We start from the raw sequence: 23,761 nt of genomic DNA, 5'->3' as shown, positions 1-23,761 counted from the left end.
ATTTTAGTTATCATGGTTTGTTCTTTTATTGTATTTCTGGATTTGATTTACTATAAGCCTGAAGATATTGCTTATCAATATTTAATATTAAGAGTATTCGAGAGTTTTATACTGTCTTTGTCAGTCTTGGGGCCAATGGATTATGTGAGTTTGGAAAAATGAATTGGCAGTCTTTTCATATGTCATATGGAATATCTTAACTATACAGACAGTACATGTTTGTTCAAGGTTTGATAGAACTCAGAAGAAAACCATCTAAATCTAAATTGCTATTTAAAAAGTTCTTTGACAATTATCTCAAATTCTTATGTAACTTATTGTTATCATATTTTCCACCTTGAGAAGTGGTAGAAATTACCAGTGTATTGATATTTTCATTTTTCAATACACCTTTTTTCGTTTTCAAAATCTTCTGTATCTATTCATCTAAAGGTATTTTTTTCTCTTATTTTCCCATTCAAATTACTCAATGGTTTGGCTCTTAAATTTATTCATCCATTACCTTTTGTATATTTGTTTTGTTTTATGATTGATTATCTTATTCTTTTACTCTTATTAATTCCTGTCTTCTGCTTCCTATCTTTTATTTCATCTCTTTTTCTGGCTTTTTGAATTGAAAGTTTATTTATTATATTTTATTATTTCTTATTTAGCAATGAAAGCTATTATGAAAATAAATTATACTCTAACTCTCATCCTTGTTGAATCTCTTACACTCTGACATGTACTATTCTCATTATTATTAATCTCTAAATGGTTTACATTTATAATTTTATATTTTATTTAATATGATTTACAAAGTTTTTCACAATTTACACATGATCTTTATTTTTTATACTTTTCTTAATTTCTAGAGTCATTGCATCTTTTCAGAAAGTGTAGTTTATATAATTTCTACTTTTAAAAATTATTAATTTTTGTTGGTGGACTATTTTATGATTAATTTTTCTTTATCATCCATAAGTGTTAGAAAATATGCATATTTTGATGAATAAAAAGTTTTATATAAGAAATATATTAATTTAATTTATCAAATATTTTAAATTTTTGTTTACATGATCTGTGAAGACAGAGGAATATTTTAAAACTTTTTACCATGACTGTTTTATTTGAATTTCTAACACATTGCTTTATAATTTACATCATATTATTTATCTAATATGTGTTTTCATTTTGGAATATATTTCCAATCAACATAAAATAACATATTTGTCATATTTAATGCTTTTTAAGTCTTTTGTTCAAAAATAATATTATAACTATTTTTTTAAAATTTTCTCATTATCTTTGTCCTCCCATTTATCTTTACCCTCCTTTGAAATTTAATTTTTCACCAGTGATTTGATAGTGTAATTTAAAAGAGTTTAATTTTATTTTTCCTCCAGTAAGAGTTCCCAATGAATTTTACTTGTCTTTATAATGGCAAGAATTAAGTAATATCTATTCTCCTAGTTGAATTTCTTAAGAAATATTTGCATCATATTCTATAAATACACACACACGTACATATATTTCCTTTTAGTACTTGAAGTTTTTATTTATTTTTATTTATTTATTTATTTTGATTTCTCAGTTGGCTGAGTCTTTTTTTCAGGTAAAATTTTCCTGGAGATTATATAAATATTAACCTTTCTGAGTCCCAACTTATTTGAGAATTGTTGTTATTTACCTCCAGGTAAATATTTTAATTAAATATAAAGTTATTATATCCTGATTATCTTTACTCCTAAATTTACTGGAGACAGTGACACAAAGTCAACTTGCATATATTCTATTCTATATTGCATATTTAAAAAAGGAAGGTTGCCAATTTAGTACATTTCTGCTTTGTGGATAGTCGTTTTCTCCTAGGTGCTTGTAAGAAAATTCTTTTCTTTATCTTTGGAATTAAAAAAAAGTCAAGAGAATATATCTAAGTGTGTGTCCTCTTATTAATTTTGTACAATACTTTGTATAAGACTTGAGCTATTCTATCCAACAACTTAATAAACTTCTTCAGCTAAAGAAATTTTTTCTATTATTCCTTTTATATGACTTTTTCTTGTCCATTATATTCTTGAATCTATCCATCTCTTTTTTATTCTATTATAATTTATCCTATTATAAATCTCAATCATTTTTCTTTGAGTTCTTAGAGAATGTTTTGCTCTGGTCCCGTAATTCACCAATTTAAGTTGTTTTGTTTTATTTTTGCAGTATTCAACTTACTGTTCATGGCTTCCATTGCATTTTTAAAATTATAATAAAATAGACATACCATAAAACATACTACTTAAAACATTTTTAAGCATGCAATTCAGTGGCATTAAGTTGTGCAACCATCACCACATCCATCTCCACAATTTTTCATCATCCCAAACTGAAAGTCCGCCATTTCCTGGCAACCTTTATTCTACTTTTTATCTCTCTGGTTTTGTCTATTCTAGACACCTCATGTCAGTGGAATCACATAGTATTTGTCCTTTTGTGTATGGTGTATTTTACTTAACATGTTTTCAAGGTCTATCTGTGTTGTAGCATGTATCAGAATTCCATCCCTTTTTAAGGGAGAATAATATTCCATTGTATGTACATACCATGTGTTGTTTAGCTGTTCATCTGTCAGTGGGCATTTGGGTTGTTTCTGTCTTTTGGCGATTGCAAATAATTCTGCTATGAATATTGGGATATAAATATCTTCAAGATTCTGCTTTCAATTCTTTTGAGCATATACTTAGAAATGGAATTGCTGGATTATATGGTAATCCTACGTTTAATTTTCCAAGGAACTGTAATACTGTTTTTCACAGTGGATGCACCATTTTACATATCTACCAGCAATCCACAAGGATTCCAATATCTCCACATTTTTTTCTGACACCTATTGTTTTCTGTTCCTTTGTTTTTTTATAACAGCCATCCTAATGGGTATGAAATGGTATCTCATTGTGGTTTTGATTTGTATTTCTCTAGTGATTAGTGATGTTGAGTATCTTTTCGAGTGCTTAGTGGTACATTTGTATATCTTCTGTGGAAAATGTTTATTCAAGTCCTTTGCCCATTGTTTAATTGGGTCTTTTTCTATTGCTGTTGAATTCTAAGAGTTCTTTATATAATCTGGATATTAATCTCTTATGTGATATATGTTTTACAAATATTTTCTCCCATTCTATGGTTACATTTTTGCTCCATTGATAGTGTCCTTTGATGCACAAAAGTTTTTAATTTTGATGAAGTCCAATTTATCTATTTTTCTTCTTTTTTGCCTGTACTTGGTATCATAGCCCAAGAAATCATTGCGAACCCAGTGTCATGAAGCTTTCTCCTGTTGTTTTTTTTTTTTCTGAGAGTTTTATAGTTTAAGTGCTTATATTTAGATTCTTGATCCATTTTGAGTTAACTTTTGTGTATGGTTTAAAATAAGGGTCCAACTTCATTCTTTTGCCGATGGATATCTAGTTTTCTCAGCAACGTTTGTTAAAAAGATTGTCTTTTCCTCATTAGATGGTTGACACCCTTGTCGTAAATCACTTGACCATATATGCAAACTTTTATTTCTGGGTTCTCTATTATACTCTACTGGTCTATACGTCTGTTTATGCTAGTACCATGCTCTTTTGATTACTGCAGCTTTACAGTAGTTTTGAAGTGAGAAAGTTTGAGTAATTCAACTTTTGTACTTTATCAAGATTGTTTTGGCTATTTAGTATCCCTTTAGATTTCATATAAATTTTATGATGTTTTTCTATTTCTGCAAAAAAATGCCATTGGAATTTTAATAGTGTTTGCATTGAGTCTATAGATCACTTTGGGTAATATTGCCATCTTAATAATATTAAGTCTTCCAATCCATAAACATAGGCTGTCTTTCTATTTATTTATGCCTTTAATTTCTTTCATTTGTCTTACAGTTTTCAGTATCATTTTTTTAACTGACAAATAATATCTCTCAACCTTATGAATACTTTCCTGAATTTTTCTTTTTGTGTGTGTTTGTGGCACCGTGCCATCGTGTTAGAGGCGGAATATCTTCATCATAAATATGAATTATAATTGCTTAATACTTTTTATATGAGTTTGCTTCAAAGGGGAAATTTTCTCAAATTCTTCTAAGTGGTCCTCTTCTTTCCAACGTCTGAGACATTTCCTTAGTATAGCGACCTAAAAGAGAAACAACTAGATTTTTCAGTACTGAGTTTTGGTGTGAGTTCTGTCAAAGATCATGCAAATCTTTGTTGAAGATGTGAAGATTCCAAGCTAAAGAAGATGGGAAAGTTTAGATGTGCATAGTGTAATTTTTTCTCGGAAAGGGTAGAGACCTAGTCGTGCATCCAAGGTAAGAAGAAAGCTGAAATCAAAGGAAGATGGCCAGGTGTAGACTTTGTATCACTGTGTTAAAAACCTGTCCCACCACCAACCACAGGTTTTTCTTCTCATGTTCTGGAATTCCAGCTTGATAGATCTTTTTTCATCCTTATCTCAGCAGCTCTAATTTTTACAAAAATTCTTCTGCTATCTGGCATATGTATAGTGTCTTTACCAATTTTCCAGCAGGGAAAAACATATTCTCCTATTATACTAGCTTAGCTGTTTCTATAGCAGTTTGGAAAGAAAAGCAGGAGTTAGAATGTGTAGATAAACCCAGATCACTGTCTTTCACCAGAAATTTCACCTTTCATCTAACCGTTGCAAGATTATAAAACAAAGCATAACACAACGAGTCAAAGAATTATGTCTTATCCAACCCACTGACTTTATTTCACTGCTAAAAAATCATTCTCAGAGAGATTTGAATTATTTGCTTAGATTCATGTAAGTAGTCAGTGGCAGTAGAATTTATTTTTTAACTCACAAAATTAAAAAATTTAAATCCAGTGAGTTTTTTTCTGCTATATTAAATAGCCTAACCAATTCACTGCATGCGTGTGCATGCTGCTGTCTTCTGTTTCTTTTCTGTGCTATACTTAAGTGGAAGCAACCAATCTATATGTACAAATGCATAAATACCTCTGCATGTGTGTTATTAGTCTGTTTATAATCTTTTATTAATGGTTTATTATGTACCAATAACCTAGAATACTTTTCTCAACTATAATAAGAGAAAATGATAATATCTACCTTGTAGGGTTGTTATGGGAATTATATTATTTATTACACGTATTATAATTATTAAATTATATAGAGAGATGAGGATACTCAGAGAAGGCTGAAGGTCACTCCACTGTAAAAGTATAGAAACCTGGATTTGAACCCAATTGTCATGGCTCCAGTGTCCACACCCTCAATCACTGTGCTATAGGGTTTCCCACAATTTTACCATTACATATAGTTTTAAATTAAAAACAAATCCAAGAATACACAATTCACCACCCCTGACTTTCTGACTTCTTCCAGAAAACAGTTCCCTGAAAGCATATGCTCTCTACACATTTGTTCTTCATGGCCTTTTAACGTCAGCTTGGAAATACTTCTCACAAAGAGGTAAAAGGGTAGCATCAGCATTTCACAGATGGGGTTAAGAGGTTAAGTATCTCGCTTATTGCTTAAGAAGTTGGAGTGAAAGCCAAGAACGCTTGGCTCAAACTGCTGAGTGGAAACCAAGAGACCACACTTCTCTATCCTTCTCAGTCATCCTTTGGTTTGGTCGGGAGTGTGGTTTTGCCATTAGTGTCACAGGGGAAAATGACATACTCTGAACACATCGCTCGATTCCTGGAGCAGAATGATTATAGGCTGTCATTACCAAGAGACATAGTTCTAAAATCTTTTCTAAATTTAAAACTAAAAGAGAAAAAATGTCTTCAGATACTTTGTGCTTGAAAGAACCTGGATTCATTCCATTTTGAGATACTATTCATTTAGGTACAAAAAGTTTTGATTACAGAATTAAGAGAAATAAAGTGGAGCATTTATTTATTCTTTTGTCCTGTTGATTGAGAGATAATATCATGGGGTCTGAGTCCATGAGAAAGCTTCTTACCTCTCTGTGCCTCTGTTTCTTTATCTGTAAAATGAATAGAATGATAGTCCCTAACTCACAGAACTGCTGGAAGGATTAACAATGCCAGACATATAGTAAGTGCTGTTGTTACTATTGTAGTTGTTGGGGTTTTAACAAACAGCTGAGGAATTATGCCGAATCCTCCTCGACTCACTCTACTCAAAGCATCACAGCATATCTAACAGTTGTTCGAAGAATGAGTCCCCAACTCTCCCTGGCTTACGTCCTTTTCTGAAGTTTTTAACATTTAGCCAATCTAACCCCACACAGAGGGATATAGGTAGAAAATAGTGCTTCAGCATGAGGCCACATAAAAGTTAGTGTTTCCTTTGTCTGGTAGTTCTAGCGAGACTTCTTCCAGACAGGAGGCCACAGGCACTGTTTCTAGAGGAAGCTGTCTAAGGCTCCTCATACTGAGTTTCAATAATGGTAAAAAGAACCCACCTTGAAGCAATTCAGCAGCTCTGGGAACAGACTGATTTGGAGAGTGATGTGGCCCAGTGCTTCTCACACTCATCCTCTAGGGAACCCCGTTGTAGAAGAAAGTACTGTACCTCTAGGGTCCTAGGGTATAGTTTGAAGTGGCTCATCGAAAAGTGAAAAAATGTCTTCAACATCCTTTCATCTTAAAAATGCACGTGTGTTTATATTCTGTTCCAGATTGTGCCAGTGTTTGATTTTATATAAAAATCATGTTGAATTCTTTCTCAAATTTTAGAGTACTATTTATAGTCCAGAAAATAGTACATAGACATATATATGTACAAATACATAAATATATGTATGTATACATATATTTATGTATTTGTGTACAGTACACTGTCCTGTACCTAGTTTGGATGCCACCAATGTAATAGAAGCAATACAGACTTTGTACCAGGATCAGTCTGGGTTACATCTGGGCTCCACCAGCACACACCTGTTACTGCACGCCACTGAATCTGTTATTTCACATGTATAATGAAGATAATTCCTACCATATGGTGTGTGAGGCTTTTGTGAATGAATGCATGAAAAATGCCCAGCAGAGACCCTGGCACAGCATAGATACTCGAGAAATGTTACTTCCCTTCCTCACCTACTATCCCTCCTGTGGCAAATATGTTTAAAGGATAAAAACTAACAGAGTAGCATTCAAAAACATTCTTGTCTGGATGAAGCCAGCAAGGCAAACTTCAGAAGTAGCCAGAGGAATTAAAGAATGATAGGTAGAGTTTTCGTATCTTAAGCTAGATAGCCAAAACTAACAAATTATTTGTGGCCAAACAAAAACAACCCAAGTATTGGTCTACATCAGGCAGCTCCACAACCGAAACACCTCACCTGTACATCACCTAACTCTTAGCCCCTTGGCCTCCAGAGAGGGGACTTGAGTCTTAGATTTAGTGCTGCCTTCAGGACTCTGAGGGCCTCCTTGTTAACTGAAGGTTTGGCGTCTGCTACTCATCCTTAACATGTTTTTAAATTATTAAGTATTTCTAGTGTAACAAAAGTATGCAAAAATGGATTATGAACAGTCATTATCCACCAATGTTTATGAATTAAATGTTACAGACATTCACCTGCCTTGCGTATACTTCCATTTCTCTTTCTTCACTAGAGATAATCACTATCCTGAATTTGGGGTTTATAATTTTAATGGATGTTGTATATTTTTATATGCTCAGGAACAATATATTTTTGCATGTAAAACTTTATAATAAATGATCGTACTGTATGTGTTTTTCTTGAACTTGCTTTTTATAATTAATATCATGTTTTTGAGACTTTTTCTATGTAGATACATATAACTATGTGTGGTTCATTTTAACTAATGTGTACTTTTCTGTTCCATCTTACTGTAAAAATGTATCATCGTGTACTTAACTCTTCTCTTATTGATAGATAGTTTGTTTCTAACATTTTGCTGTTATAAACAAGTTTCAATTAACATTTTTATACCTGTCTCCTCGGAAGTCAGAAGCAAGAATTTCTTTATGATAATATAACTAGGGATTGAATTGCTAGGTCTTATAGTATGTGAATATGTAAATTTACTAGGCATGATTTAATTGTCCTCTAGAGGATATGCACCAATGTACAGTCCCACTAGTGACTTTTAAGAGTTCTCATTGCCCCACATCCTCCCAACATCTTGTCTCATCCTCCAGCTCTCCTTTTCAAACGGACTGTGTCCACATATGACTTGCGGGTTGGATTATCTGATATGAACTTAGTATAGCCCTACTTACTCCCACCTCCAGCCCAATATTGCTCCAATGGGTGACAAGGAAGTCCTGTCTTTGGAGAGAACTTCTGCCTCCACCAGCCTATGCAAAAGAGATATGATCTGACAAAAGCAGATGATCCTTGCCTATCATCTACGCTAGGGCTATACATTTTCAGCTTCCATTCAAGAAGATGACTCTGGATTCCAACGTCTCTGTTACAGAGGACTTGGCAGAGTGCCACTCTATTCTATGCCCCTCCAAATACTCATTGTGGTTAGTAATACTGAGCTCAAGTACATCAACCTGACCATTTTAGATGCCATCAGCACCAGGAGAGACCCAGTCCCTATTGAACTAAGAGGAGCATGAAACTGAAGATTCCCATATGAAAAAGTTATATATTTGGGAAATCCTGAATAGAGCCCACTTTCCACCACTCCCATCTCCTGCAAAATATGTCTCAACCGGGGAAAAGTGTTAGTGATGGGGAAGGTCTTAATGGGATTTGTTCAAAAGCCACATTGCACAGGAAACTGCATGGTGAACACCACTGCACGAATGAGTAACCAACCAAAATAGAATTGCCTAAAGAGGAGTTTGTTTGGAGAAATTCATCACATTGCCCTGCGTTTAAACCATCACACCTGTCCTTTCTGCCAGCTTGGGCTACAACCTTTGGAAATTCTTAGATGGGCTCCTCTTAGTGAACTTCAGTTACTGGTCAGCACTTGACCCTGTGTCACATGATAGACACTTATACCTGCCAAGTGCGGCCTCTCCGCTTCCCAGAAGATGCCTAGGTTCTGTTTCTACTCACTCTTTGGTCCCATATTAAACCAGATGCACCATTCTGATCTGGAAAGTACTTGGTAGATCTTATAGTTGCATACTTTTATTTTACATTTGAGAAATTTAAAAGCTGACATGCCTAGGAAGTGGCAGTACTAAGATTTAATTCCAAGTCTATCTTCCTCCAAATTCCATGCCCCATCAAGAGGTACTGAAATCATGGGAAGAATGAGATGACCTAAAAACTGTAAGTGTAAGAATGGGGGGATCTTGTTGAATTGTTTCACTTCAATCTTTAAAGTACTAAAGAGAAAGAAAAGCCTACACAGAAATATGAGAAAGAACAACTGATAGGAGACATAGAGAAAAGATCTTGTAATGGAAATCAAGAGAAGAAAACATTTGGAGGAGAGGTTAACTGTGTCTATCACTATAAGAGATTGAGTAAGATAAAATCAGAGAGGTGACCAGTAGATTGACAATGTGTATAGATTGCTGGGGACTTTAACAAAAGCAGTTTTAGCAGAGTTGTGGAGACAAAAGTCAGAACGAAGTGGATTAAAAGGTAAGGGATTGCAATTTTAAAATGAGGGGAAAAGACATTTTAAGCCCTTTCTCTCACAAAAAAAGCACCCCAAACCAGGAGAGTGTGAAACAAAAACATAAACCCATCTTCGAGAAAACTAAGAAATATTTAAACCTTAAAAACATTATATATGAGGACAGAAAGAAGACAGAAGAGTAGCAAATGATGTAAGCAGCATGGAGAAAAGTCAAATATATTCTTGCAGAAGAAGATGCTGAAGAGGAACAAGTGTTGCAGCTTTGCAGAACCCAGGCAAGCTCAAAACCCGGAGCTATCAGATACTGTAAAAGCCAAGAAAGGGCTACAAGGTGAAAACTGGAATATTGTTTAGAAGTTTGTCTGAGGAAGCTCCCCCTTCAGAACCACCCACCCACTTCTACTACATTCTGAAAAGTACCCCTTCTCTAGCTCCATCAGAGAAATATATTCTCTGGCAAAATTAAACAAGAATGATTTCATAGTCAGACACCAAGATAATGGATACATCTGCATAACAAATGCTGTTACTTCCAGCTCTCTCCCTTGTCAATTCCAGACCTAACACCCAAGAAAAGAGTTTGAAAACTTCTTTTCTGTAGAAATAAATATCTCAGAGAGGGAAAAAGGATACATACACTGATATTTGAAGGTCCTCAACAAAATAGCCCCTTGACAAAAGCTGGTTATCCACCAATTGGCATGCCCCATCATGCGCACAGAGCTTGTAACAAATCTTTTAGTCTCGCTCATTCCCTATGAAAGACAGCCAGAGATTTCTCCACATTTGAAGGAAATCTCCACCAGGAAAGACAAGGAAGTGCAGAAGTGAGTACTTTTTCAAGAGTTGTGTTGTGAAGAGAAATGTAAATACATTGGTCAATAGCTGGAGGGGGATGTGGGGTCACAGAGGATTAATATTTTTAAGATGAGAAATACTTGAGTATATTTATATGCCAGTAATCAGCCTGTAGTGTTTTTCTTCCTGATTGGAGACAAATGTGTAGTCACAAACATTTAGAAAAAGCCTTTACAGTATGTCTGCTTCTAGTTAGGATGTAGAAGGCTATGAAGAAACCTTCATTTCCATGGTCAACCAGAAAAGTCCAGGCAAAATAGAATTCATATGTTTCTATGAGGCTAGCAGACACACAGGAAGCACTGATGAACTGAATTAGAAACAAGTTCTTTAGAGCTGAGCAGAGATCTGCAGAAGCTTCCATCCTTGGGGGTAAAGGCCTGGTCTAGTATGGGCAATTGGAAAAGTAGGTCAGCTATGACAGAGACTGTGCAGAGAGGAAGAAAAGCCAGCGGAACGTTAGGCAGCAATATGTGACAGAGAGATGGATTATCTGAAAGAGCCCCAAATAAAAAAAACAATCTCTCAGCCTGACGATTCTGCCCCCTCACTCGCATCTCTTCTCTGCTTTGTTCCAAGAAAGTAGCAGTAGGATAGTCGCTGAAAAGTAGAGAGAAATTACATAATCTCATGGATTCTTGTGGTGCTTAAATTCTGGAGTCCTACCAGGGTTAAATCCAAAGGTCAAGCAAAAATATATGAAGCTGCACATAACTAACTGCCTTCCAGCTCAAATACTGACAAGACCACAAAGGCAAGACAGGGCAAAAGGCTGGGAGCTGAGCTAATAACAGGGAACACACTCAAATTGAAGCTGTGACCCAGCCCAAGTTCAACCTAACTCAAGGAGGAATCTAAATAACCAGGCCCTCAAGATAAAAAGCTTACATTCTGCATTAAGTAAACAAAACAAATCAATATTATGCCTAAGTTTCCACTGCTTTTTTCTGCATAATATCTGAAATACAAATTAAGAGATAATAAAAAATAGGGAAACGCAGGAAAATATAACCCATAATCAAGAAAAAACACAGCAATGAAAGCAAGCCACAGATGACTCAATTATTGGAATTAGCAGACAGAGACTTTTAGGAACTATTATAAACATTTTAAAGAATTTATAGGAAAAGGTGAATATGATATAGGAAGACATGAGATATTCGGAAAAATAAAGAACCAAGTGAAAACTGTGAAACCGAAAAATATGATATCTGCAGAAAAGGGATTAATGAACTTTAAAACAAGTTAATATAAATTATCTAAATTGAAAGAGTAAAAGGGAAAAGATGGGGAGAGGGGGTAGGAAAAACCAGGTCTGTGATTTGGGGGATAATATCAAGTGGTCTAATACACATGTAATTGGAATACCAATCATGGCATTCCACGCACAGATCCAAGAAGCTCGAAAGACTCCAAGCAGGGCAAATGCAAAAAAAAAAAAAAAATCACTTACATACATCATGGCTGAATTTCCGAAAACCAGAATAAAGAAATAATTTTAAAACCAGCCAGAGGGGGAGGGGAAAAGACAGTACAAACAGAGGAACAAAAATGAATATCACTTTTCATCAGAAAACAACCACATTCAATCCAGAAGACAAAAGATCAATATCTTTAAAGAAATGAAAGATAATAAAGTCAACTTAGAATTCTACATGCAGTAAAAATATCCTTAAAATTGAAGGCAAAATTAAGACATTTTCACAGGAAAACAAAAACCAGAAAATCATCACCAGCAATTCTGCACTACAAAAAGAAAATGCTAATAATAGAATTCTCTTGGCTGAAGGAAAATGATACCAAGTGTAAACTAGATCTACAAAAAAAGGGTGGGGGGAAGGAAAAAAATGATAAATTAATTTTATTAAGAGATAATTGATTGTTTAAGAGAAATGATAACACCGTATTTTGGAGTGTATTACATATGCAGTAATAGAATATAGGACAGTAATAGCACCAGGGATGAGCAGAGATTATATGGGAGTGTAATAGTAAAGCGTTCTTCCATCATATGAGAAGTGGTACAATGTTAACTTATGGTAGCTGTGATGAAATAAGGATGAATATTGTAATCCATAGAGCCCCTGCTAAAATGGAATGAAAGAGGGGATGTTATCTAGATCCTACAGATGTTAAAAGATAAAGAAATATTATAAACAACTTTATAAAAATAAATTTAACAACTATAAAGGAAATAAATACTTTTGCATGTTACTATATATAAATTATACCTCACTTAAAAGTATGTAGCAAAGGATCTTTAGTTTAATATGTATCTTGATGTCATTAGTCACTTTGGTCTATTTTTAGATAGAAGTCCCAAGGAGGCTATGATTTATATACATTAATAACAAGCGATTAGAGTTGGTCGTAGAATTTCGTGACTCCAAAAGTAACAGCAAAATGTCTTTAATTAATCTATGTTCTTCTGTTCTGTTCACTCCATGTTTTTTCATAGTCAACACTGGAGCCATAAAGCCATCTGGAAATGCTGTGAATGCAGCATTAGTGGTAATAAGTAGTGATGTGTGTTAACTATGTAAATCGAGGCTCCAAAGCCAACTACAGGGCATTTGAGAAAAGTCCAGTTCCACAGACGCTCTTTCTTTAATTGGAGGCAAGAAGTCGACAATGCAGAGCTGATGTTCGGCTATTTCGGGGTGTTAGTGGACATTGTTTTATAGACTGAAAATGTGGAAGACATTGCATAACCCCAAGTATTTTGCAGTAGAAGCTTCACTGGGATACTTGGGATAAAAGCTTATTAAAGTGCTGCTTGACGTGCTTATGTGTGTTCATCCTTTTGTGTTTTCATGAGCAAATCTCAAAATGTCACAGCACAACTGGAATCCCAGGAAGTAATCTTCATGAAATGTAGAAAAATTCCCAGGGCAATGGAAGGTCCAACAAACTGTGCTGCTTCTCCCCAACTCCCACCCCTACAAATCCGTGTAGTGCTGGGCGCACAGTGCATGCTCAATAAATAGTTGTGGAAGTGAATGAATGGATGGATGGATGCCTGCATCCAAACCGGATTCATTCAACAACAAATCACCTACTCTAGACCCATTATTAAGTGTTGCGGGGGTTGCAAAAGGACCACGAGACATGTGGTCCGAGAACCCTTAACTTCTAAGTAGGAACACTGGCAGACATGTGAAACCACTAAGGAAAACAGGAGACTCTTTAATAGCAGACTGTCTTTGTAGGATTCTCGGCCGCTCTCATTTCCCAGGAAGATAACATTTCATTTGGTAATAACCAAGTCCTCAGAGAGGTTCTTATCACCCCTTTTAAAAGATCTTTCTCCCAGTTTTCTTCTGTTTCTTCAAGAGCATAAAAAATAGGCTCTTATTAATAGTTCTGTTGTCCCTCCATTCCCATGAAACCATCTCTTTCGTTTGCTTGGATGTTGTGTGTGCTTAAAGAAGGGGCAAGGATTATGGAGGTGGAGCCATAGGTCATTTGATCTTCGGAGAAGTAAGGGTGGTATATGTGATCACTGCCTGGTACTAGTGAGTTCATATCTTGCCAGACACAAAGCATCAAGAATAAGCACAGTTTCCAAAACAGCCTTTGCTTGTTCTAGTATCAAAAAAATGGAAAGCTCAAGAAAATACTTGTAAAAAAAAAAAAAAAAGGAAATCTGCTTAGAGAAAATACCCCAGTTCCCAGACTTTATTTGGCAGGGAAAAACTACAGTGAAGCCAAGGAACCTTTTTCGCTCTCTTAATACGTCCTTTTTTAACCTTCTATTTAAAGCTCCAATCTTAAGGCAGTATTCTAATTTTAGTGTTACCAGTATGTCTTCGACCTCACTAGTCCATGAGCAAAAAATAAAGCCACATTTATTTTTCTTTTTCTTTCACATTTATTCTCAATGTCCAATATCTTCTTCCCTAATTGTCAGAAATTAGTCCCCTATTGCTCAGGAACAAACCCAATCTTCCTATCCCAGCCTACCTTCATGTCACCTTGTCACTGATGTCACCCTCATGAAATGGACCTGCACGGCAAAGCTGCCCTTTGCCAGATGGCCACCAGTGTCACCCTCTCTCCTCCCAACAGTGGCCTTGGTTAGGGTCATCGCTTACGTCTTTACCCTTCCTTCTAATGCACAGATATATGACTTTTTTTATTACCAGACAATGGAGTTGAAATTAAACTATGCCTTTTGATGGGCTTTATCAAAATATTGGGGGTACTGTAAAAATATACAACCTAGAGAATGATTTATAACCACCACATGGGCACGGACCTAGGGTCAATTTTACCAGGTCAGTTCCTGCCTGGCCTCTCTCTGTGTGTCCAAGTGAAACTAATCCTTGCCCCTCAAAACTGAACTCTTCACAGAATGATTAACAGTGGAGGCGTCTATTCCCTCCTCTCACCTCTTCAGTAAATATTTGTTGAATATCTAGAATGTTCCAGGTACCGAAGATATAATGGAGACAAAAACAGACCTCATGGAGTTTAAAGTCTGGAACTGAAAAAAAAAAAAAAAAAAACCTAAACCAATCATGACATAATCAAATGGTATTAATTATAAAATGTCCCAAGTGCTATAGAGCAAAAGTTGTGGGATTCCATGAGAAAATCTAATTGAAGGAGCTAATTTGAATTGGGTAAGCCTAATAAGGCTACTTTGAGCAACTTATATTGAAGTTGGGACTGAAGACTGGGTAAGAATTAGCCCAGTCAAGAGCTGGGCAAAACGTCTCCTCAATCCCCTGAGAATAATGATTGCAGGTATGAAGGGTCTGTTGGAGAAGAAGCTTGGGAAGACCACTGGAGCTCAGCTGAGGAGAGTGGGGACAGAGGAGCCTTCCCACATAGGCACTGGAAGGCCATGGCGAGGACTTGGGATTTTATCCCAAGGGTAATTGACTGCTCTTGAAGGGTTTTGAGCAGAAGAGTGAGTGACATGTTTTGATTGATATATTAAGAACATTCTGACAGCCATGTGCAGAATAAATGCAAGAGGAGCAAGAGGGCAGTCGAAAGATAGCCAGTGACTTTCCCAATGGTCTGAGCAAGAGATGATGGTGGCTCAGATCATGATGTTGGCAGGAGAGATAGAGAAGTAGTCAGTTTCATGGTATGTTTAGAGCAGAACTAATGGAATTTGGTGATAGATTACGTAGGGGAGTGTAAGGAGAGAGGAGAGCCACAGCAGCAGGGAAAGGAAGGCTTCTAGTTTCTGACTTGGGCAGCCGGGTGTGTGGTTTGATATCTGGGCACTGATACAACAATCAGACAGTAGTCAGTACATTCCTCAAAGTCTGAGTTACTGGCTCTTAAATATTCCACCTGGGAATCGTCAGTGGCCCAGGGACAGGCTCAGGCTAACCCCTTTTCAATTTGTCTTTTACAACATCATACATCCTGGCAATCCAGCCTCATCCATGGCTGCCCCATTACATCAGTTTTTACAAAAGTTAATTTTGCATTAGACTTCCTCCCCAAGCAATTGCCAGAATACACCAGTAATAAATTTAATTCACTCATTCATTATTCATTCAAGACATTAAAGAGAGAAACAACTTATCATAGTGATTGAGAATAGGACCTCTGAGTTCAAATGTCACCTCTCCACTTAGTAATTAAGAGGCTTTGGGCAAGTTCCTTAGCCTCTCTGTAACTCAATTTCCTCATCTATAAAATGGAAATGACAGTAGTATCTACTTCAAGAGCTTTTACAAGGCATAAATGAATTAATCGTATGTGGTGTATTTCAAACAGAGCTTGGCACATTAAGGACTCAGATGGTGTATTGCTTTTCATTAATTCAAGTGTTACTAAAAACTTTCTACTTCTCCAGCACTGTTCGATGCTAGGAGGCTGCCTGACAGAGTAGAAAGCCTTTTTTTGAGTCAGATTTGACTGCAAGTCTCTGATCTCCTACCAAACCTCTCTGAATCCAAGTTCTCTCATTAATACTATGAGGGCAATATTACCCACCCCGAGTGGTTATTGAAAGGATGAAATCAGAAATCGTTGAGCAGGGCCTTGTAAATGTTCAGTAAATGTTAGGTTCTTCCCCTACTCAAAAGAAGCTTCCTTTCCTAATTTATATAGTGCACCTCCACCTTTGCCACAGGAGATCCCAGTGATAGGAAGGTAATTTCAAACTTTTTCATAGGCTTACAGTTAATGAATAAGGCTAATGTTTTTTTCAGAAATTATGCTCGCTTGCTCTTTCAGCATAGTATGGAGTTCTTTAAAAGACGGCAACATGGATATGGACATCTTACTTCCCAGAGAGAATGGTCCACAAAGATTTTATTTGATCCCCAGATCACTCACGTTTCCCACTTCTACTCAGACCCTTTCCTAATGTCATAACCCACTTCCTCTTCCTGCCCCATCGCCACCTTAAGCAACCAGAGTAAGAAAATACAGGCACCAGCCCAGAGAAAACACTCTTGGTTGTCCTGGAAAGCATAGATTGCCTAGGCTTTTGTTTTCGAAGATGACTACATAGTTGCCTTTGGCACAACCTTGCAGGTGGCAGAGTTCACTCTAGACACCTGCCTCTCCCACCTGCGGTCCTTATGGTGGCCTGGCCCAGGGTTCTTGGAACTCGCCTTTTCTGGTTCACATGAGCTGTTTGCATCTTGATATAAAGGTGCCTAAGTTGTTGTGTATCCCCTCAGGAGCAGTTGTACTTTAAGACTTATTTGCAATGTAGGATGAAAGCTTTGTTCTGTTAAGGGAATGGAAGACTCTTGTGACCAGATGGAGATTCCTGAAGAGGGTCCTTCCTTCAGTCCTTGAAATCTCACTCATCCTATGCTATAGCTGACCCTAAATGAATAATGTACACAAAGACCTTCCCTCTGATAGGCTTTTAGGGGACAATTGGGGCAAGAGAGGGTATATATGGAGATAAGAAAAAGACTAATGTATATGACTATCAACAGCATAGTAAAAAATACTATGACTAATAGGGTGTCTTTGGATTTCAGAGAACAAATCCGTCAAGGCCTTGAAGAACTCCAGAAGGTCCTGCCAGGAGGAGACACTTACATGCATGAAGGATTTGAAAGGGTAATTTTAAAACAGTTTTCAACTCCAAATGTAAAGTGTGATATGGAAACATCGACATATATATGGTTGATGAGAAAAGGCACATGTATTAAGGAAACCAAATAACATTCAATGGCAAATAAATTTTAAAAAAATTTCCATAAGCCTGTACACTAATGCTATCCAAAAGAACTGAAGAAATAAACTTCCTTGCTCCTTCCCTGACGCTGGGGAAAGGTTTGTTAGCTAATGCTTGGCTGACACTCATGAGTCATGCCACATGCAAGTGCTGTCCATTCCCAAGGTCAAATTTTCTACCTGTTGCTTCAGTGGTTGTGACAGAATTTCAGTGACTTCAATCTTGAGGAAAACAAGTCTCAATCCGTGAGAAATAAGACAGTGATCCATGTTTGCAAGTATATTAGTTAAATATCAGGATAACTTTAGATGAATCTCACCCTTCGATATTTGAGTGCAGCCTGGGTGGAGTGCATGAAAAATCAAGACTGAGCCATGGCTGCGTATCCAACACCGGATCCCACTGCCCAATATGGTATTTGGAGCAGCAAAGAGTGGCTGTGTGTCTCATGGCTCTTTCATGTGTTTTTCAGGCCAGTGAGCAGATTTATTATGAAAACAGTCAAGGTAAGACTATATTATGAATTACCATTATGAATTATTTAGCTTTTTTCTGTGTTTGCTTCTGAAAAAGTGCCTCAGTAATTCCATGTTTCAAAAGACATTCGATATTGCCTGTAATCCTTGGACACACACTTCATCACAAAGAAGGAATGCACAGTAAGATGACATTTAGCAGATCCAATTCCACTATCTTGTTGATGCCAAGAAAAGTGATATAAAAGTAACTAAGATCCCATTATGAGTTACAGTCTGCAATGCCCATGAACAGTTTTGCATGTTGAATTCATTAAATTAGTAAATTCTTGGCTGAGTTAGTAAAGTCTTGGATTTTTACATCAAATCTAATTTTCTTGTCCTCTGAGCTCCAAGCCTCTTCATTACTATGATCGGATATGATATTAAGATACTAGTTTAGTTTGAAATTTCCTTCAAAAAATTTACTTAATAGAGTGCCTAGCACATAGAACATTAGTTCTATTGTTATTATTATTTTAGCTATTATTATTACAGTGTCTTTCATGAATAACATTTCTTTGTCTGAAGCAAATTTCTTTTAAAAGATTCAGTATTGCAGTGGGGATTTTTCTCCCAGGCCTGTAGAGAGGTCAGCTTCTGATTTTACTCTAACCTACAATAAATAAAATAGATCCAGTATCAACACCAACACCGGTTAATATAAATCATCCATCAGCAATGTTACTAGAAGTCTAAATGTCACCAGAAAAATTCTAGTAGGTTTTGCCAACTGCTATAATCCAGTCAGCATGTAAATCATGATGACTATTCCTCTTTGTCAAACTCTTCAAGGGGTGATGCATGTGGTCAACTGCAGCATGTGAGGACCTCTGAACAGCCCAAATGGTAGAGTTTGCTCCCAGGCCGTGGCGACAGTTGCATGGACTGTTACTAGAAATAACAGGTAGTTGATTCACTGGAGTCACTCCTAACTATCAGTCCAGAAACAATTTCACCAGGTTTGGCCATTTTTTGAGAGAAGACTGAGAAACCCAGAAACAAGAGCTTATCTCTGCATTCTTCTTCATGCCGGAGTTGCTTGCGGTCCCAAAAGAAAAGTTGCAGATTCCCACAGTATTGACCTCAGGTGGCTGAGCTTATAAGAGAAGAGATAGACTCTCAGGGCTGAGAAAGGGTTTCCCGTGGTGCGTCAGGAAGGACTGAGTGGGTCTGTGTTGTGTTGAGCAGGGTACAGGACAGCCAGCGTCATCATTGCTCTGACTGATGGAGAACTCCACGAAGATCTCTTTTTCTATTCAGAGAGGGAGGTAAGCGATGGTCTGGCCTGTGTCTGTCTAAACAGACATGGAAAAGAGCTTCTTCCTTCTGAAATGGGCTACAATCTTTCTACTTGGTCAAATGATAATTGTCTTCGTAAAACTCCTGAATAAAATAGTGTCTCGTATGTAAAAAATAATAATTCAGTTTTTAAAGTGAATTTTCATGTCTTATACATGGTAGATATTTTTCTCCTTTCAAAATATTTCCATATTACTGTATGTTTGGGGGTGACTAAAAAAATATCTACCATACCTTTATTGAAAGCAATATATTGATCTACCAGTTTTGAAATAGTATGTATGATTTTAAAGCAAAACCATCGGTACCATTTTTCCTCCATTTCCCCTTACATTTTCTACTAAAAACAGGAGGAGGGGAAAGAATTGCCTAAAATATTAAGAGCCAACCTTGGCAGACTGTATTAATCATTGAGATTCTCACTCTAAGAACCAAAGTTGAACATTAATTGATGACAAAGTAATTGTAATTTCTCCTTCTACATTTCTTTTTTCCTTTTCTTTATGTTCTCATAAAGTACTCCTCAAAACAAATTAATGAATTCTTTCTAAATGAAACTTTCAATTTGTATAAAGAAATTCAGAAAAAGAGGTTTATTCAAAATCGAAAAGTAGTATTTATATTTAGGAAACTCTTTCCTTTCAAGTTTTAGATTTGATCTATATTTATAAATGGCCCCAGGAAACCAGTTAACCATGGGAATATATTGAAGCCTCATTAGCAACAAAGACTTATTCAGGCCAATTAAAAAGAAACACAATAGGGAGATGCTGGCTTCTCAGAGGAGAGTTAATCAGAGCATTACACTTACCTCAACCTCTTGACTGCTATTTAATTTAAATTCAGCACCCTCAGCAAGTAAGTAGTCATTTGTTCATTCATTAACAGAAAGCTTGGCATATGCTGGTCATTTTGCTGGACACGAGGGACACAGAGGCAAGTAAGACACAGATGCTGTCCTCATGGGCCTTACTGTGTAATAATGTTAAGCTTTTTGATACCTCTGCTGACAAAGGGCATGATCAAATTATGTAGGTGAACACATTACTTCCCCGCTACCCCTAACTAGTACAAACGATAATTCACAGTGAATATGACAGGCACTCCCTGAGCATTTAGAAAATAATATAATTTGTTTATTCTAAAGTTGAAACTCTGTAATGAGAATGTAGAATGGCTTATCTGGGTACCAAATAGCAGTCTAATAAAGTAAAAACCCTAATAAGGAAAAAATTCAATAGAAAATAAATGATAGGTATCAGAGGCTTAAAATAGGGGTTAGTAGAAAAGAATTTTAGGTATGCCTATACAAACTCAGAAAAATATGTGGAGTGCCAATGCCAATAGGAGGGTTTCTGAAAAAGAAAGATAAAGCCCAAGATAGATAAAGAAAATGAAACTTTCTATTTTTGATAATTCTATATAAAGCCAAACTGGAAAAGAAGTGTCAACGGAGTTTCAAATAAGGCTGGGACTAGACTGTGTCTAAAAGTTTGTTTTATCCTGAAAGCATCAAGAATTATTTCTAACATGAAGAAAAAAAGATAGATGTTTCTGTCCCTTCTAAAATTCAATATTAGTCACAAATGGATTTGAGTACTAGGAGAGGGAATAAAAAGAACACAATTCAAATCAATAGGTATATACTGAGTGCCTACTATATGTTTGCTATCAATTATTTATTAAGCACCTCCTATATGTACCAAGGATTTCCAATTTTTTTTTTCTATTCTAAAACACAGAAGAATCTGGAAATCAGTTATCAGAGCCCTTAATAAATCAAGTCTTAAAATCAAGCCAAAACCTGGATGTTATTCATTATGTTGTCCTCTCAGTGCTTAATTGTAGAGAAGGCCGTGGGTTCACCTACTCAAAAGCGCACCATAATTCCCATACCATTAAACCGATGTATCCTATGGCATTGAAAACAGCTTTATTCACAAAGGATGCTGACATTTTTGAGCATCTGCATTGTTCTAGGCCTTGTGTGAGCAGTTCTGCATGTATTATGTCATTCAATCCCCCAAAATACTTTACAGAGCAAAGCCAAGTGTCAACCCCAGGGATATCGAGTTCCAAAGGCCACATCCTTTCCATTATACCATGCTGCCACTACAAAGGAAGAAAAAGTATGTCAATAAAAATCCATCAGAGGCACAAAAAAGATAATCGTTCCCCCAGAATAATGAATATGACTTAACTTACCCTGGCCTACAGTTTCTCTTTCTTCCCCTCGTCTTTCAAAGCCCTTCATCAAGACTCTCCTCTTGTGGGTCTTTCTCAACACTTCCCATTTGACTAATCACTCCCCTCACGTCCACCACACGTTCCCTTAGAATGTGACATTCACTGACGTATAAGTTCTTTCAGGACAGGGATGATCTTCTCCATTGTGGTACCTGGCACATAGTAGAGGCTCAGTAAATACTGATAATTGCATTAGTCTGGCTAATCTAAAAGAAGTGTTTGCCACTGCTTCTTTCTTTAATGTCTTTTCTTTCACTGACCTAGGCTAACAGATCCCGAGACCTTGGTGCAATTGTTTACTGTGTTGGCGTGAAGGATTTCAATGAAACACAGGTATGATTGTGTATTTCCTCAGGTTTGAGAGTATATCAAGCTTATGAGTGATTCTGTGCAGAGGATGCATCAGCAGCATAAATGCCCCTTAGATAGAGTATTTTTCCAGAAATGCTAAGTAGGCAGGGAATTATTGGATATGTAAGGAATGTGAAGCCATTTGCAGATGTACTTGAGAGCTTTTAACACAGACCATCCAGGCAACATCTTTCTTGGTTGCTTTTCACCGTAGATGCTAAACTGCCAAGGTGTCAAAATAAATCTGAATTAACTTTGGAAACTTGTTGGTTGTTTTATTTTTTTTAATTAATTTGACGAATTCGAGTTTTTTATTTAAATGGCAAATATCCCTTTTCTCCCATTAAACATACAATGCATTTTCAATGTAAAAAAAAAAAGTGGAAATAATTGGCAAGTGGGCAAAAAAAGTATATACAAGTATACATGAGCAAATTGTGAGAATTTGCTAACAACCTAAATAAATGTTCCTCAATGTAGTTTGTAATTTTTTTCTTTTAATAACATGAGACAGTGTTCATAATATGTTGTTAAGTGAATAAATAGGGTTACAAAACAGTGGGAATAGTATAAGCCCACATTTTAAATAAATATGTGTGTATTCCATAGAAAAATTATGAAACACTATATATGTATGTATATATGTATATGTGTATATATATATGTATGTGTGTGTGTGTGTGTGTGTGTGTGTGTGTATCAAACTAACAACAAGAAGAAGATGATGGGTAGATGGATGGGTAGATGGATAGACTATGAGTAACTGTTTAAAAATTTATTTTAACACTCCTGGGTTTTCTGAAATTTCCTAATGACTATGTGTTACTTTTGCAATCAATAAAAATCCTGGCACTGACAATGACTGTGGCAATCACAGAAATGTACAGAGGTTTTCAGGTGGAAAAGCTGACAGATCAGCTTCTCCTTCTTTCAGTCCTCTGCTCTGTAAAGCAAGAGCAGCCAAACCAACTACCAGGGTCCTTTCCTCGTGAGAAATTTGGGTGAAAGATAAGGGTCTGCATTTGCTGGCCTCACCCAACACCAAAGCTTGCATTTATTTTTAAAGTTGCTTGAAAGGAAACTTGAGTTTGTTTGGTTTGAATACAGTTGCCAACAGAAATCTGAGTGAATGAGAGAAAAATGAGCCAGTGGCCTGCCCCCAAATCTATGAATACAACAACTCAGGCCAAATGTTCTTCTAGCTGGGCAATCGTACCTCTGCTCCCAAGGAGAAAAGTATTAAAAGAAATGTACAAACCTGAGCCAAGCCTCTGGGCCCACTCCAGAGGGTCTGCTGGTAAGCTCATTATTACCGGGGGCTTTTCTGTGAGGCCCCTGGGTCCAATCAAGAACTCAAGTTCCTCTGGTTCTAAGAGTAGGCGGAGCCCCCTGGACCCAGTGACTTTCCTCCATTCTCCACGTCCAAGAGTGACACATCTCGGTGTGTGTTTGTATGTTTGTTCTCAGCTGGCCCGGATCGCGGACAGTAAGGATCACGTGTTTCCTGTAAATGACGGCTTTCAGGCTCTGCAAGGCGTCATCCACTCAGTGAGTAGAGCACCTCCTCCGAGACTGGATACTAGGGCCCCCTGATCTGCCCTAAATGCCCCAATTCCATCCTTCTAAAGCTGGTGTTTTCCTGCTTAAGTGGACATTGCTTTGTATATCTGTCATGTCCCACTTCTGCCTCTTGCCTTTCACACTTGTTTCTTTCTTCATTCTCCTGTACCAATTCCACCCTATCATAAAAAATTTAAAATGAAAGGGAATCCTGCTCT

General features: G+C 36.6%; 1 protein-coding gene across 5 annotated transcripts in view; it reads left to right on the top strand.

Annotated features, from left to right (window-relative positions):
- ANTXR1 (anthrax toxin receptor 1) overlaps positions 1-23,761 on the top strand; it is a 216,557-nt gene that overhangs the window by 34,218 nt on the left and 158,578 nt on the right. For all 5 annotated transcript variants that reach the window (XM_025045169.1, XM_006909524.3, XM_025045170.1 and 2 more), the window contains exons 4-8: positions 17,369-17,450; positions 18,041-18,074; positions 19,275-19,354; positions 21,897-21,965; positions 23,451-23,531. In XM_025045169.1, coding sequence (XP_024900937.1) covers positions 17,369-17,450; positions 18,041-18,074; positions 19,275-19,354; positions 21,897-21,965; positions 23,451-23,531 — 346 coding nt within the window. The remainder of the gene's footprint in view (positions 1-17,368; positions 17,451-18,040; positions 18,075-19,274; positions 19,355-21,896; positions 21,966-23,450; positions 23,532-23,761) is intronic.

Source organism: Pteropus alecto, unplaced genomic scaffold (genome assembly GCF_000325575.1).
Source record: "Pteropus alecto unplaced genomic scaffold, ASM32557v1 scaffold131, whole genome shotgun sequence".
Lineage (NCBI taxonomy): Eukaryota > Metazoa > Chordata > Mammalia > Chiroptera > Pteropodidae > Pteropus > Pteropus alecto.
Note: the sequence above shows the minus strand (reverse complement) of the source record. Positions and strands in the feature narration are given on the sequence as shown.